At 48.6% G+C, this 13869-nt stretch overlaps 1 protein-coding gene across 1 annotated transcript in view; it reads left to right on the forward strand.

The window, feature by feature from the left end:
- SLC44A4 (solute carrier family 44 member 4) overlaps positions 1–13869 on the forward strand; it is a 55039-nt gene that overhangs the window by 26786 nt on the left and 14384 nt on the right. Inside the window, exons 7-12 of the mRNA XM_081852719.1 lie at positions 2129–2189; positions 7663–7768; positions 10353–10436; positions 10959–11071; positions 11279–11401; positions 11513–11612. Of these exons, the coding sequence (XP_081708845.1) occupies positions 2129–2189; positions 7663–7768; positions 10353–10436; positions 10959–11071; positions 11279–11401; positions 11513–11612 (587 nt within the window). The remainder of the gene's footprint in view (positions 1–2128; positions 2190–7662; positions 7769–10352; positions 10437–10958; positions 11072–11278; positions 11402–11512; positions 11613–13869) is intronic.

Below are 13869 nucleotides of genomic sequence, written 5' to 3' on the forward strand. Positions count from 1 at the left end.
CTGTGGCCCATCTAGTCCGGAGTCCTGTTGTTGCAGGGCCCAGTCAGATGCCTTGATGGAAAGCCCAAAAGCAGAACCTGAACATAACAGCCCTCTCCTCCTTGCAATTCCCAACAGAAGTATATTCAGAGATCTTCTTCTTCTTTGGCGATCGCTTGTAGACGAGTAGGATTGTCTTCCATAAACACTGTTTTAACAATGAGTCCATAAATGATTGTGGAGGCCAATTCTGGACCCACACGTCCTTCCACAGTCGGGGACATAGGTTTCCGGGTGGGAGTTGATCATGGTGAGGGTTTGCCAAGCATGCCTTCCTCCCTTGTGTTTCTCCCTTGCATCCTGAGTTTGAGCGTCTTCAAAGCCCATGACACCTTTGGTAAAGGCTGTTTTCCAACCGGAGCGCTCGCAGGCAAGTGTTTCCCAGTTGTCAGTGTTTATACTACATTTTTAAAGATTTGCCTTGAGAGAGTCTTTAAACCTCTTTTGTTGACCACCAGCATTACACTTTCCATTTTTAAGTTTGGAATAGAGTAGTTGCTTTGGAAGACGATAATTAGGCATCCGCACAATATGACCAGTCCAACGAAGTTGACGTTGGAGAATCATCACTTCGACACTGGTGATCTTTGCTTCTTCCAATACACTGGCATTAGTTCGCCTGACATAATGGTATGTCCATAAGTGATTGTGGAGGCCAATTCTGGATCCACACGTCCTTCCACAGTGGGGACATAAGTTTCCAAGTGGGAGTTGATCGTGGTGAGGGTTTGCCAAACATGCCTTCCTCAAAGCTTGTTTCTCCCTTTCTCCCTGAATTCTTCGAAGTTCACGACAGCTTTCGTCTCCAATTAGAGCGCTCGCAGGCCGGTGTTTCCCAGTTATCAGTGCTTATACTACATTTTTTTAGATTTTGTTTTCCACCAATATTTCGCTTTCCATTCTTAAGTTTGGAATAGAGTAGTTGCTTTGAAAGATGGTAATCAGGCATCCAGACAACAGGACCAGTCCAACAAAGTCGATGTTGAAGAATCATCGCTTCGACACTGGTGATATTTGTTTCTTCCAATACACTGGCATTAGTTCGCCTGACTTCCCACGTGATGTGTACATTTTTTCGGAGACACCGTTGATGGAATCTTTCAAGGAGTTGGAGATGGCGTTTGTAAGTGGTCCATGTTTCACAAGCATATTCAGAGGTATACTGCCTCCCACACCAGAGGTGGAAAATAGACGTTGTGGCTAGTAGCCATGGAGAGCCTTAGGTAAAGGTAAAGGGACCCCTGACCATTAGGTCCAGTCGTGGCCGACTCTGGGGTTGCGGCGCTCATCTCGCTTTATTGGCCGAGGCAGCCGGTGTACAGCTTCCGGGTCATGTGGTCAGCATGACTAAGCCGCTTCTGGCGAACCAGAGCAGCGCACAGAAATGCCATTTACCTTCCCGCCAGAGTGGTATCTATTTATCTACTTGCACTTTGACATGCTTTTGAACTGCTAAGTGGGCAGGAGCAGGGACCGAGCAACGGGAGCTCACCCCGTCACGGGGATTCGAACCACCGACCTTCTGATCGGCAAGTCCTAGGCTCTGTGGTTTAACCCACAGCGCCACCCGCGTCCCTGGAGAGCCTTATAGTCCCCTTTTAAAGCCATCCAAATTAGTGGCCACCGCTGTCTTGTTGGGAGTGTTTGCCTTGGTTTCCTGTTCTCCTTCTGGATAGGAATGGAGGGAAATATTTGATTCAGCACACATTTAAAGCCGGATCTGTCACATTCTTACTTTCCAAAACAATACACGAACGAAACATGGCTATAGCCTTCGAAAATTGCACCTGCCTGAATTTTGCGAAGCAGTCCTCCAGCCAAACAACATTTACAAAAATGAGGGATAAAGGGTGTATAAAAATGAAGGTATTGGTGAGACAAGCATGCAAGATCGCGTCATAGAAAGGGAAGTTGCTTGCCCAAAGTGTCAACGTTGCATAGAATAAATGGGTTAATTAGGAGAAATGTGCACTAAATTGCTGGGAAGTGCCACGTTGGCTGAAAGATTTTTAGATGGTGGTGGTGGGGATATCTTGAATGAATGAAACTGCACCAGAAAGCAAGTTTTAACTTCCTGTTTAATTCACAGAGTGTGTCAGAAATTCTCAACCTGCAACTTTGTCCAGAATTCACTGTCCCGTCCGAGCCAGGTGAGCACATAATCAGGGTTCAGTCTGCTCACAAGCCCCCAGTCCTTTGACTGATGTTTCATCTATCTTGATGAGCGGCACAGGAAAGAATTCTGCTGGGTCTTTCGTTGCTTCAGCACTGCCAAAAGGAAAAGCAATGCCTAGCAAAAAAAAATCCCTACTGTACAACTTTCAGTGGGGCTTGGACCCTCTCTGTACCCTGGGGCATCATGAGGAATTTTAATTTACTGGGGCAAAAGAGTGAAGCGTCCTTAGACCACATGGGTGACCAGAACCTCTGGGAAATATAGGGTCAAATGGTCTAACTCTATATAAAACAGCTGTTTATGTTCTGGGGAGGCGTTTGGGAGCGAGGACTTCTCGGTTCAAGGAAAATATTGCAGTTCATGTTTGAAATATGTACGCATGGTCTGTGTGTGTGAATTTCATGTGTGTTTGAATTTGCTACTGTGATTTTATAATTTATTCAGCCAAGAATTCGTACCAAAGAGCCAGTGTGGTGTGGTGTCATGGTGAGAAGTGGACTGACTAAGGCCCAGGTTCACTTAAGGGACCTTGGACCATTCACTCCCTCTCAAGCTAACTTTCCTACCTTGCAGGGTTGCTATGAGGATTATTATTTTTTAAAAAAAGATGAAATAGAGTGTGAGGTAATAACTCAGTGCTCCCATGTGTTCTGTGAATAGAATGGATTTATTTCTTCTCAAAGCTTTTTGTGTCTTACCCCACGCTTTCATTCATATTTCGTTGTTTGAATACCATTAAACCAGGGATCAGCAAACTTTTTCAGCAGGGGGCCTGTCCACTGTCCCTCAGACCTTGTGGGGGCCGGACTATATTTTTTGGGGAAAAGAGAACGAATTCCTATGCCCCACAAATAACCCAGAGATGCATTTTAAATAAAAGGACACATTCTACTCATGTAAAAACACGCTGACTCCCGGACCATCCGCGGGCTGGATTTAGAAGGCGATTGGTCCGGATCCGGCCCCCGGGTCTTAGTTTGCCTAGGTGAAGGTAAAGGGACCCCTGACCATTAGGTCCAGTTGTGACTGACTCTGGGGTTGTGGCGCTCATCTCGCTTTACTGGCTAAGAGAGCCGGCGTACAGCTTCTGGGTCATGTGGCCAGCATGACTAAGCTGCTTCTGGCGAACCAGAGCAGCGCACGGAAACGCTGTTTACCTTCCTGCTACTTGCATTTTGACGTGTTTTCAAACTGCTAGGTTGGCATGAGCAGGGATCGAGCCATCGGAGCTCACCCCGTCGCAGGGGTTCAAACTGCCGACCTTCTGATCAGCAAGTCCTAGGCTCTGTGGTTTAACCCACAGCGCCACCCGCATCCTTTTAGTTTGCCTACCCATGCGTTAAACAATGCCTTGACCACTGTTCATGATTATATTTTATAACATTTGGACTCGGCACATAATTTGTGTTCTGTACTGATATTTTCAACTGCCCCTGGTCTCTGAGCTGCCCCCCTGCCCTAAAGAGAGGTGTCTCCTCACACTGCCCCACAGGGGCCTGGGAAGAGGATGCCCCCAGTTTTAGTGGCCCAACGGAGACTGGCCAAAGGTGAACATGAAGCCAGTACCTTACCTTGGGAGGCAGCAGTGGGCATTGCCACACCTGCATGGTGGAAAGGCCCTCCTTCGGCACCGGGTACTCACCTCATAAGCAGGCCTTGCACACAGCAAGCACAAACAAAAATCTGTCCTTATTCCCTTATGGGGGATACAAGAGCCATTATAGAGTCCTTTGTAGGTTCTCCATTGGTCAGAGAAAATAACAAAATATTTGAGAATATTGAGAAGCAAAGCAGCTAGTAAGCCTGATCTTTATTGAACTGTTGCAACAGGGTGCTCCCCTCACATGCAGGAGAAGGAGAAGGACCCAGAACCAAGGTGTGCCTGCCCTTATGTAGACATTTTAAATTGCCCACCCTGGAGTCCAAGACCACCCCCAGAAACATCATAGATACATCACAGAAGGGGTGTAGCTCAGGTCCACCCCCCCGATACATCATAACTACATCACAGAAAGGGCGATCTACAGCAGAAATCTGAGTGCGTTGTTTACCTCCTGTTGTTGTTTACCTCCTGTCTGGCAGGTTACCTGTTAATGGTCACTTGATTGGATACCCTGGGGAGCCTGGCCAGTCTTTGGTCATGATAAATATTTAGTTCCTGAGCCAGGTCACAGGCTCACCCTATTCATACACAGATATACCCTTAAGACAGGTTTTGTGAATGAAAAGACAATGGGGAGGCTTTTCCATTTTCCTTTGACCTTGCAGAGAAAACATTTGGTCAGTTTGGGAGCCAAAATGGTTCCAGGACTGCTTTCCTGTGCTGCTCCAGACATGTGGTTTATATGTTTATGTACGTGTTTGCTTGGTACATTTATGAACATTTATTATATATATATATATATATATGCTTTCGTAGATTTTCACGGGTACAGGAATGCAGGTTTTGGTGTCCTCGGGTGTCTTCCCGTGTAAAAGTTGGGGTGTCTAGGCGACGTTTCGACGAGGTCTCACTCGTCATCTTCAGGCTGGTGCTTTCGGCTTCTTGTTACTGGAACAGAGCAGGATCTCAGTGTTTGAGTTCCTATAAATACTGTAGAGGGGGTGTGGTGTATAGCCTCCAATGTTCTGGGCAGAGAGGAAGTTCCCAGGCTAGTGTGCCTTTTCTTCTTTTGTTCCTTAATTACTTGAGAGATATCTTGAGTGATTTCTTGAGTGATATCCTGAGTACCACTTAGGTGGGTCATTAGGTGTGGATTAGTTGTTAAAGTCTTTGTGTCTTGACCTCTTGAACTTTGTGAAGAGTTTTCCTGAGAAGATGGCTGTACTGTACTTAGTTGTGCTCTGGCTTGGCTTCGTGTATAGGGGCGAGCTGTGGTTTTGTGGCTTGTGTCAGCCAGATCTGTGTAGGGATTGCAGGGGGGTGCAGCATCCGGAGGTGCCACCATGGATTGGCTACTGGATGGTGTCTGTAATTCATCTGTGGAGAGGGTCTGGGTTTGGGTCTGGTGTGGTTGATTGGTGTTGGCGTTCTGTGTGCCTCTGGATCTGGTGTCAGTTTTTGTGGGGAGGGCTAATTTCCAGATGTCTGGCAAGCGGGATGTGTCGTCACGCTTGTTCATGTTGTGAGGGTGTTTCTCTATCTCGATGGCTTCCATGATTATTCTCTTGTGGTGATGTTCCGTGTTAAAGAGCAATTTGGAATCTGCAAAATTAATTTCGTGTCCTGTTTCTTTCATGTGTTGGAAAAGAGAGGAAGTTTTTTCTTCTTTTTTGACGGCATTCTTGTGTTCTGCGATACGTGCATTTATTCGTCTGTTTGTTTGTCCAATGTACGTGGCTGGGCAGACTTTGCAGGGTATTTCATAGATCCCTTGGTTTTCCAACTGGATTTTATCCTTGGGGTTTCTGAGGATATTGGCTATTTTTTGGTTGGTGCAAAAGGCTGTTTTGATATTGTGTTTATGGAGGATTTTGCTAATTTTATCTGTAGTGCCCTTGATATAAGGGAGGAGGGCCATGCCATTGTTTTCTTCTGTGTCTTGGTTTTTGGGGGGTGTTTCCTTTTGGATTAGCTTCGTAATCCTGTTTTGCTGGTATCCATTGGCAATTAACACGTTTGAGAGATTCTGTAACTCAGTTGTCAAGTTGTCAGTTGTCATCTCCAGAACCAAACGCCTGGCTGACAAAGACCACTTGACAACTGAGTTACAGAATCTCTCAAACGTGTTAATTGCCAATGGATACCAGCAAAACAGGATTACGAAGCTAATCCAAAAGGAAACACCCCCCAAAAACCAAGACACAGAAGAAAACAATGGCATGGCCCTCCTCCCTTATATCAAGGGCACTACAGATAAAATTAGCAAAATCCTCCATAAACACAATATCAAAACAGCCTTTTGCACCAACCAAAAAATAGCCAATATCCTCAGAAACCCCAAGGATAAAATCCAGTTGGAAAACCAAGGGATCTATGAAATACCCTGCAAAGTCTGCCCAGCCACGTACATTGGACAAACAAACAGACGAATAAATGCACGTATCGCAGAACACAAGAATGCCGTCAAAAAAGAAGAAAAAACTTCCTCTCTTTTCCAACACATGAAAGAAACAGGACACGAAATTAATTTTGCAGATTCCAAATTGCTCTTTAACACGGAACATCACCACAAGAGAATAATCATGGAAGCCATCGAGATAGAGAAACACCCTCACAACATGAACAAGCGTGACGACACATCCCGCTTGCCAGACATCTGGAAATTAGCCCTCCCCACAAAAACTGACACCAGATCCAGAGGCACACAGAACGCCAACACCAATCAACCACACCAGACCCAAACCCAGACCCTCTCCACAGATGAATTACAGACACCATCCAGTAGCCAATCCATGGTGGCACCTCCGGATGCTGCACCCCCCTGCAATCCCTACACAGATCTGGCTGACACAAGCCACAAAACCACAGCTCACCCCTATACACGAAGCCAAGCCAGAGCACAACTAAGTACAGTACAGCCATCTTCTCAGGAAAACTCTTCACAAAGTTCAAGAGGTCAAGACACAAAGACTTTAACAACTAATCCACACCTAATGACCCACCTAAGTGGTACTCAGGATATCACTCAAGAAATCACTCAAGATATCTCTCAAGTAATTAAGGAACAAAAGAAGAAAAGGCACACTAGCCTGGGAACTTCCTCTCTGCCCAGAACATTGGAGGCTATACACCACACCCCCTCTACAGTATTTATAGGAACTCAAACACTGAGATCCTGCTCTGTTCCAGTAACAAGAAGCCGAAAGCACCAGCCTGAAGATGACGAGTGAGACCTCGTCGAAACGTCGCCTAGACACCCCAACTTTTACACGGGAAGACACCCGAGGACACCAAAACCTGCATTCCTGTACCCGTGAAAATCTACGAAAGCAAATATATATATATATATATATATATATATATATATGACCTTAATTTATTTATTTCAATAAGAAGGGCAAGTGCAGCACCTGCCTGCTTGCCCGGCCTCCCGCTGCTCTGTTGATTCCCTTGCCTGCCTGCTTGCTTACTCCAAGGCCACCTCAGCTCCTGGCAACCAGCACCCCCTGGCCAGCCCCAGAGGCACCGTTCACCTGTGGAGCTTGTAGCCAGGACTGCTGCAACATACAGCTGTGCAAGCCTTTGGGAGGCAGAGACGCAAGAGGGCATCAGAGGAAGGAGGGAAGGAAAGAGGGACAGAGGCCAGTGTTGCCCTCGTCCAGTGCTCAGAATGGGGCAGAGTTTTAGGCATGGCATCAAAATCTCATGAACACCACCCTCCAATATGGCGCGTAATTGGCCCCAAGGCCTGGGTTCTTGCCAGTGTGAGGACAGCAACGCTAGGCCCGCTCTGCCAATGTCCCTTCAAGAATTGACCCTAATCTACGTCTATTTCTTTTTACAGTACTGAGCCGTTGCTTCCCTACTTTTAACATCTCTCAAGTTGAATCCTTCAATGTGGACGGGATGGATAAAAATAAAACTCTGGACACTATCAAGAATGGCACAGAGTAAGTCCTTTGACTCCCTGGGCGAACTTCAGTGAATTCCTGGTTAAGTTGGGTATTGGGATTTTTGTTAGGGATTGTAGGAAAATACCTGCCAAGGGAAATAAAAAAATTATTTATGTATGCGACAACGGTGGCAAGAGTCTTAATAGCACAAGGATGGAAGAACGAGGAAACCCCAGCAAAAGAACAATGGCAAGAGAAATTGATGGATTATGCAGAACTGGCAAAATTGACATACAAACTGGGAGACAACTGTGACTTTAAAGAAGAATGGGAACTTTTTACAAACTACTTAAAAAAACAACAAAATGAACTGGACTCCTTGGCAGCTTTTGAATAAACATACACAAATTTATTGGCTGTTAATATAATAGACAGACAATTTAAGGATCTTTACAATTTTACAATATGCAGAGAACAATATAGGCTGAAAAATCAGAGAGAAGAACTGAGAAAAGTCTTGGGGGGGAAGGAGGGGGTTTGGGGGGGGAGGGGGAGGGGAAAAATTGGGGGGAATGATGAAGATGATACGTTACGATAATTTGTTATATTGAAATTACTAATAAAAATTATTTTAAAAATAAATAAATTGGGTATCGGGGTGCAGTGATTTTGAAGGGGCTCTGCGGCACATGCCACAGAACGTCCTTCAATCGCTGGCATTTCCAGTTACGGTAAAAATAGGATGAGGCAGCGGGAGAATGTGGAATACCTCTCTCGGCCTGTGACCCAGGGAAGCCTCTGCCAGTTAGAGCTGACAGCAGTGGGTCAGATGAACACTGTGTAATAAGGGTCTGTTGTATCAGGCCAGTGGCTGTCTAGTCCATCACCCTGTTCTCACAGTGGCCAAACAGAAGCCTATGGGAAACTAGAGAGCCCCAGAGCCCTCCCATGGTTTCTAGCAACTGGGTTTCAGAACCATTGCTGCCTTTGACCACAGAGGCAGAGCCTAGCCATCATGCCTAGTAGCCATGGCTAGCTAAATATTCCATGAATCCTCTTTGGACGCCATCCAAGATGGTGGCCTCTGTCAGAATTCCTGCTCCGTGATTGCAGTCATGGGATTTTTGTCTATCACATGACGGTGCATGTTTTGACTCCACAGAGTGGGAAGTGATGGAGACAGGATGTTTGTGTTACTGTGTTCTGTGAAATGGGACTATTGTCCTTTTTTCTTTTCTCTTTGCTGTCTGATGCTAGAGAGAGAGGGAGCCATGTTGCAGTGCTCCGTGTGTGTTTATATGTAAATAAAGTAGATTAGCCAAAATGCTGAGTTGCTGAGGTCTGTCACACAAGGATTCCTAAGTCTGCCGGAGTCGGTTGGCATTGGTCGCTGTAATATTCGGGCAGCAGAAATCTTTTGAAACTCCCGAACGATTGACCAGGAGGAAGAGAACATGCCAGTCGGGCATGTGTCTCTGCCAGGGTCCTGCTCGAGTGTAGGATGAGCTCCTGACAGCCTCTTCTGGGAGCCTGATATAAATAATAATAATAATAATAATAATAATAATAATAATAATAATAATTTATTTATTTATTTATTTATTTATACCCTGCCCATCTGACTGGGTTTCCCCAGTCACTCTGAGCGGTTCCCAACAGAATATTGAAAACACAACAAAACATCTAACATTAAAAACTTCCCTAAACAGGGCTGCAATCTAAAGTCAGATTGTTGTTTATTTCCTTGACATCAGATGGGAGGGCGTTCCACAGGGTGGGTGCCACTACAAAGAAGGCCCTCTGCCTGGTTCCCTGTAACCTCACTTCTCGCAGTGAGGGAATTGCCGGAAGGCCCTCAGAGCTGGACCTCAGTGTCCAGGCTGAATGTTGGAGGTGGAGACGCTCCTTCAGGTATACTGGGTCAAGGCTGTTTAGGGCTTGAAAAGTCAGCACCAACACTTTGAATTGTGCTTGGAAATGTATAGCAGTGGCATAAGGCTGCCTCCTAATTTACAAATGCCCTAGACCAGGCATGGCCAAACTTGGCCCTCCAGCTGTTTTGGGACTACAGTTCCCATCATCCCTAGCTAACAGGACCAGTGGTCGGGGATGATGGGAATTGTAGTCCCAAAACAGCTAGAGGGCCAAGTTTGGCCATGCCTGCCCTAGACAGTCCCTTTTTCACCCCCTTAGTGCCAAGACCGCCTTTGCCCTCAAAGTTTGTTTTCTGGCTCCTCTTTTAGTGGCGCTTTGGGTTAAACCGCAGAGCCTATGACTTGCCGATCAGAAGGTTGGCGGTTTGAATCCCCGCGACGGGGTGAGCTCCTGTTGCTCAGTCCCTGCTCCTGCCCACCTAGCAGTTCGAAAGCATGTCAAAAATGCAAGTAGATACATAGGTACCGCTCCGGCGGGAAGCTAAACGGCGTTTCCGTGTGCTGCTCTGGTTCTCCAGAAGTGGCTTAGTCATGCTGGTCACATGACCCGGAAGCTGTACACCGCCTCCATTGGCCAATAAAACGAGATGAGCGCCGCAACCCCAGAGTTGGCCACGACTGGACCTAATGGTCAGGGGTCCCTTTACCTTTACCTCCTAGGTCCCCCCCATTCTCATAGCTACCTTTTTGGTCCCTTGTCTCTGCAGACAGCTGTTGCAGTCTCTGGGTGCCAAGAACCTTGGGCTGAAGATCTTTGAGGATTTCACACGGTCGTGGTACTGGATCTTGATGTGAGTGGCTGAACACGTTGAGAGGGAGTAGCTTTGTGGAGGAGAGGCCAGCCATGATTTGTGCATTACTGCATACAGCCTGAGGGTGGCTCTGGAGGCTGAAGGTGTATATGGCAACGATCTTCAACTGGGAGTCCCCAGATGTTATTGGACTCCAACTCCCATCATCCCCAGCCAGGGTCAGGGATGATGGGAACTGTAGTCCTGCAATGACTGGGGGAACCCGAATGTTGGCAGGAATACAAAAGGCCTTCAGAGAAAGCCCGCCTCCCCTTAAAAAGCCCGGCGATGATTGGCTGCGCTCAGTGGTGCTGGCCAAGTGGAACAGCATGGCATGGAATGCTGGAAACTGGGTGGGAGGCAGGCTGGGATGGAGTATTCGGAGGAGGGTGTGTGGCTGACTGACCGCTACCCAGCTGCGGCTGGAAGTTGGTGGTTAGATTTGGGGTTGGCTAGGTGAGTGCATTTTTCAGCCGACGCGGGGAAATCACCTCTCTCTTACCTTGTCTTCCTTCCCTCCAGAGGGCTGCTGATTGCCTTGGTGCTGAGCCTGATATTCTTGTTGCTGCTACGTTGCATCGCTGGGCTTCTGGTGTGGATCCTCATAGTTGGGGTGCTGGTCGCCGCGGCCTACGGTGAGTAACGTGGTGGGGATTGGCCAAAGTGGAGGAGCCAGAGCGAAGAAGGCCACAGGCCTACATCTCCCTGGTTTTCCCCGAGGAATCCTGGGAGGTGTAGTTTTCCCCTCACAGAACAATAATTCCCCAGAGTCCTTAAGAAACTACAACTCCCAGGATTCTTTGGGGGAGCGCCTATCGATCTCTGGCTCTTTTGCTTTCCAGGGATCTACCACTGCTATATGGAGTACCGTGTGCTTGACCAGAAAGGAGCCACCATCAAGAACATCGGCTTCACCACGGATGTGGGCGCCTACCGCAGCGTCAAGGAGACGTGGCTGGCTGCCTGTAAGTCTGGGCAGAGGGGAGCGGGCAGGAAAACGGGTGTTGGAAGATGGTCTAAAAAACCCAAAGTTCCCAAAGCTTGCTTATGAGAGTGGCTCCTTCTCTCGCCTCCAGTGATCATCCTCTGTGTGGTGGAAGGCATCATGCTCCTCACCCTCTTATTCCTGCGCAAGCAGATCCTGATCGCCATCGCTCTCATCAAGGAAGCCAGCAGGTAAGGGAGTCTCTGTAAGGCCAGTGCGTGCGGAGCCTCGGTCCTGGGGGCCAAATCCAGACCTTTGTCTGGCCCTTGGGACCCTCTTCCCAAGCCACACGCCCCTTTCCCTCGGCCACACCTCTCGCCAGCCCTGCTTCACACCATTCTTGAGAGTTTTTGCCTGGCTGGAATGTGTCCTTCTGCTCTGATAGCACCTCTTTTTTTTGCCTGGACAGAGGATATGGAGAGAGAGGCTGTTATGTACTGAGTTGAATAGGATCCAAACTGCAGCAGTCTGATTGGTCCTAGAACAATAGGCTCCAAAAGGCAGCAGTCTGATTGGTCCTAGAACAATAGGATTCAGAATGCAGCAGTCTGATTGGTCCTAGAACAATGCAGCAGTATGATTGGTTAGCAGGAACCACCCAATCATGCTCCAGATAGAAGTGAATCCACAACCTGATTGGCCTACAGTAGAATCCTGGAATTAGCCAATCATGTGCAGCCCATTGTGTAAATAGTGTATATAAAGCAGATACTTTGAGGGGACATTCATTCATTCCTCCTCACCACTATGAGTTGAATAAAGAGCATGAAATCACTTTGCGACTCTGAGTATATTTCACTGGCGACGAAGGTGGGATCCCGCTGAGCTGACTGCCACACACAGCACCGCAGCACCGCCACCTGCCGCACCGCTGCCTCGCACCGTGTATCCAGGCTTCAGCTCCGGGACACAAGGAACTCAGAATGGCAACTGACAGCAGCTTCTCGCCGTTCAACCCAGCATCTGGAGACTGGGAAGCGTACGCCTCCCGTTTCACCTTCCTCCTAGAAGCCAAAGGGGTCACCGATGAAGAAGACGCCAAGAAGAGGGCAATATTCTTCAGCGTCTGCGGAGAGGAGACGTTTGAAATCGCCCGGGCTCTCCTTGCGCCTGAAGACGTCGCTACTGTTCCATACAAAACAATAATGGAACAGCTGAAGGGGCACTTTTCGCCACAGCCCTCAGTGGTGGCTCGTCGAAATGCCTTCTACGCAAAGCGGCAAGCCCCTGGGGAAACCATAACTGGGTTTGTGACCTCTCTCCGCCAAGCTGCCCGGTTCTGCAACTTCTCAGAGCTGGAGAACATGCTTCGTGACCGCCTCGTCGGTGGCCTGAAGGATGAGAAGCTGCAACGACGCCTCTACGCTAAGAAGAACCTAACGTTCCAGGTCGCTCTGGAGGAGGCCCTGGCAACGGAAGCTGCTGAGAGGTCGACGCAAGAGGCACGGCTGAGCCAGCCGTCCCAACCGAGGGTCCACCACGAAGACCTCACCAACGACTCGGGATCCGACAGGGAGGAGGTGCACCGAGTACAGCAGCGCACTCAAGCAGCCCACATACCACAGCTGCCTCGACGAGAAGGAGGGAACTGCGCAAGCTGTGGAGAAAGTCACGAGAGGAGGACCTGCCGTTTCCGCAACGCAGAGTGCAGGCAGTGCAGAAAATTGGGACACATCGCCCGGGTGTGTCGGGCTCGGCCCACCCGAAGCCAGGCATCAGATGACCAATCCAAGAGCCCCAGGTCCCGGGGCCCAACGCACCAAGGCAACTCAACGGAGCTCACAGACTTCCAGGTATACCAGTTGCCCCACCCCAACGTAGAGAAAATTTATGTAGAGGTACAGATAGAGGGGGCCCCATGCCGCATGGAGCTTGACACGGGTTCAACTCTATCCATAATCTCGGCAAGGACCTTAAGGAAACTGTGTCCTACTGGGGGTCCCAAACTCAGGCCGGCCCCATTCACCCTCCGGGACTTCCAGAAACGTAAGGTCCCCACAATGGGGGTGGGGACCTTCAGGGTGCAATACCGAGGGCGGACGCGGCAACTGGACTTGCTTGTGGTCAAGGGCCCCTACATTAGCTTACTGGGGTTGGCATGGTTTGGACCACTGGGACTAGCCATCACCGGGGTGAACCACATGAGCTTACAAGTGGACGTGGACGCCATATGCAAGGAGTTTCCGGGGGTTTTCGATGGGAAATTGGGACAGTATACGGGCCCCCCCATTGCTCTACAGCTTGACCCCGCAGTACGACCAGTCAGGCTCAAGGCCCGCCGGGTCCCATTCGCCCTGAAACCCCGTATAGACGAGGAATTGGACCGACTTGTGGAGCAAGGAGTGCTGGAGCCGGTGCCTAATGCCCCCTGGGAAACCCCAATCGTCACACCCGTCAAGCCTAATGGTTCGGTCCGCATCTGCGCAGACTACAAATGTACCATAAACA

This window comes from Podarcis erhardii (assembly GCF_964252035.2).
Source record: "Podarcis erhardii genome assembly, chromosome: 2".
Taxonomy (NCBI): Eukaryota; Metazoa; Chordata; class Lepidosauria; order Squamata; family Lacertidae; genus Podarcis; species Podarcis erhardii.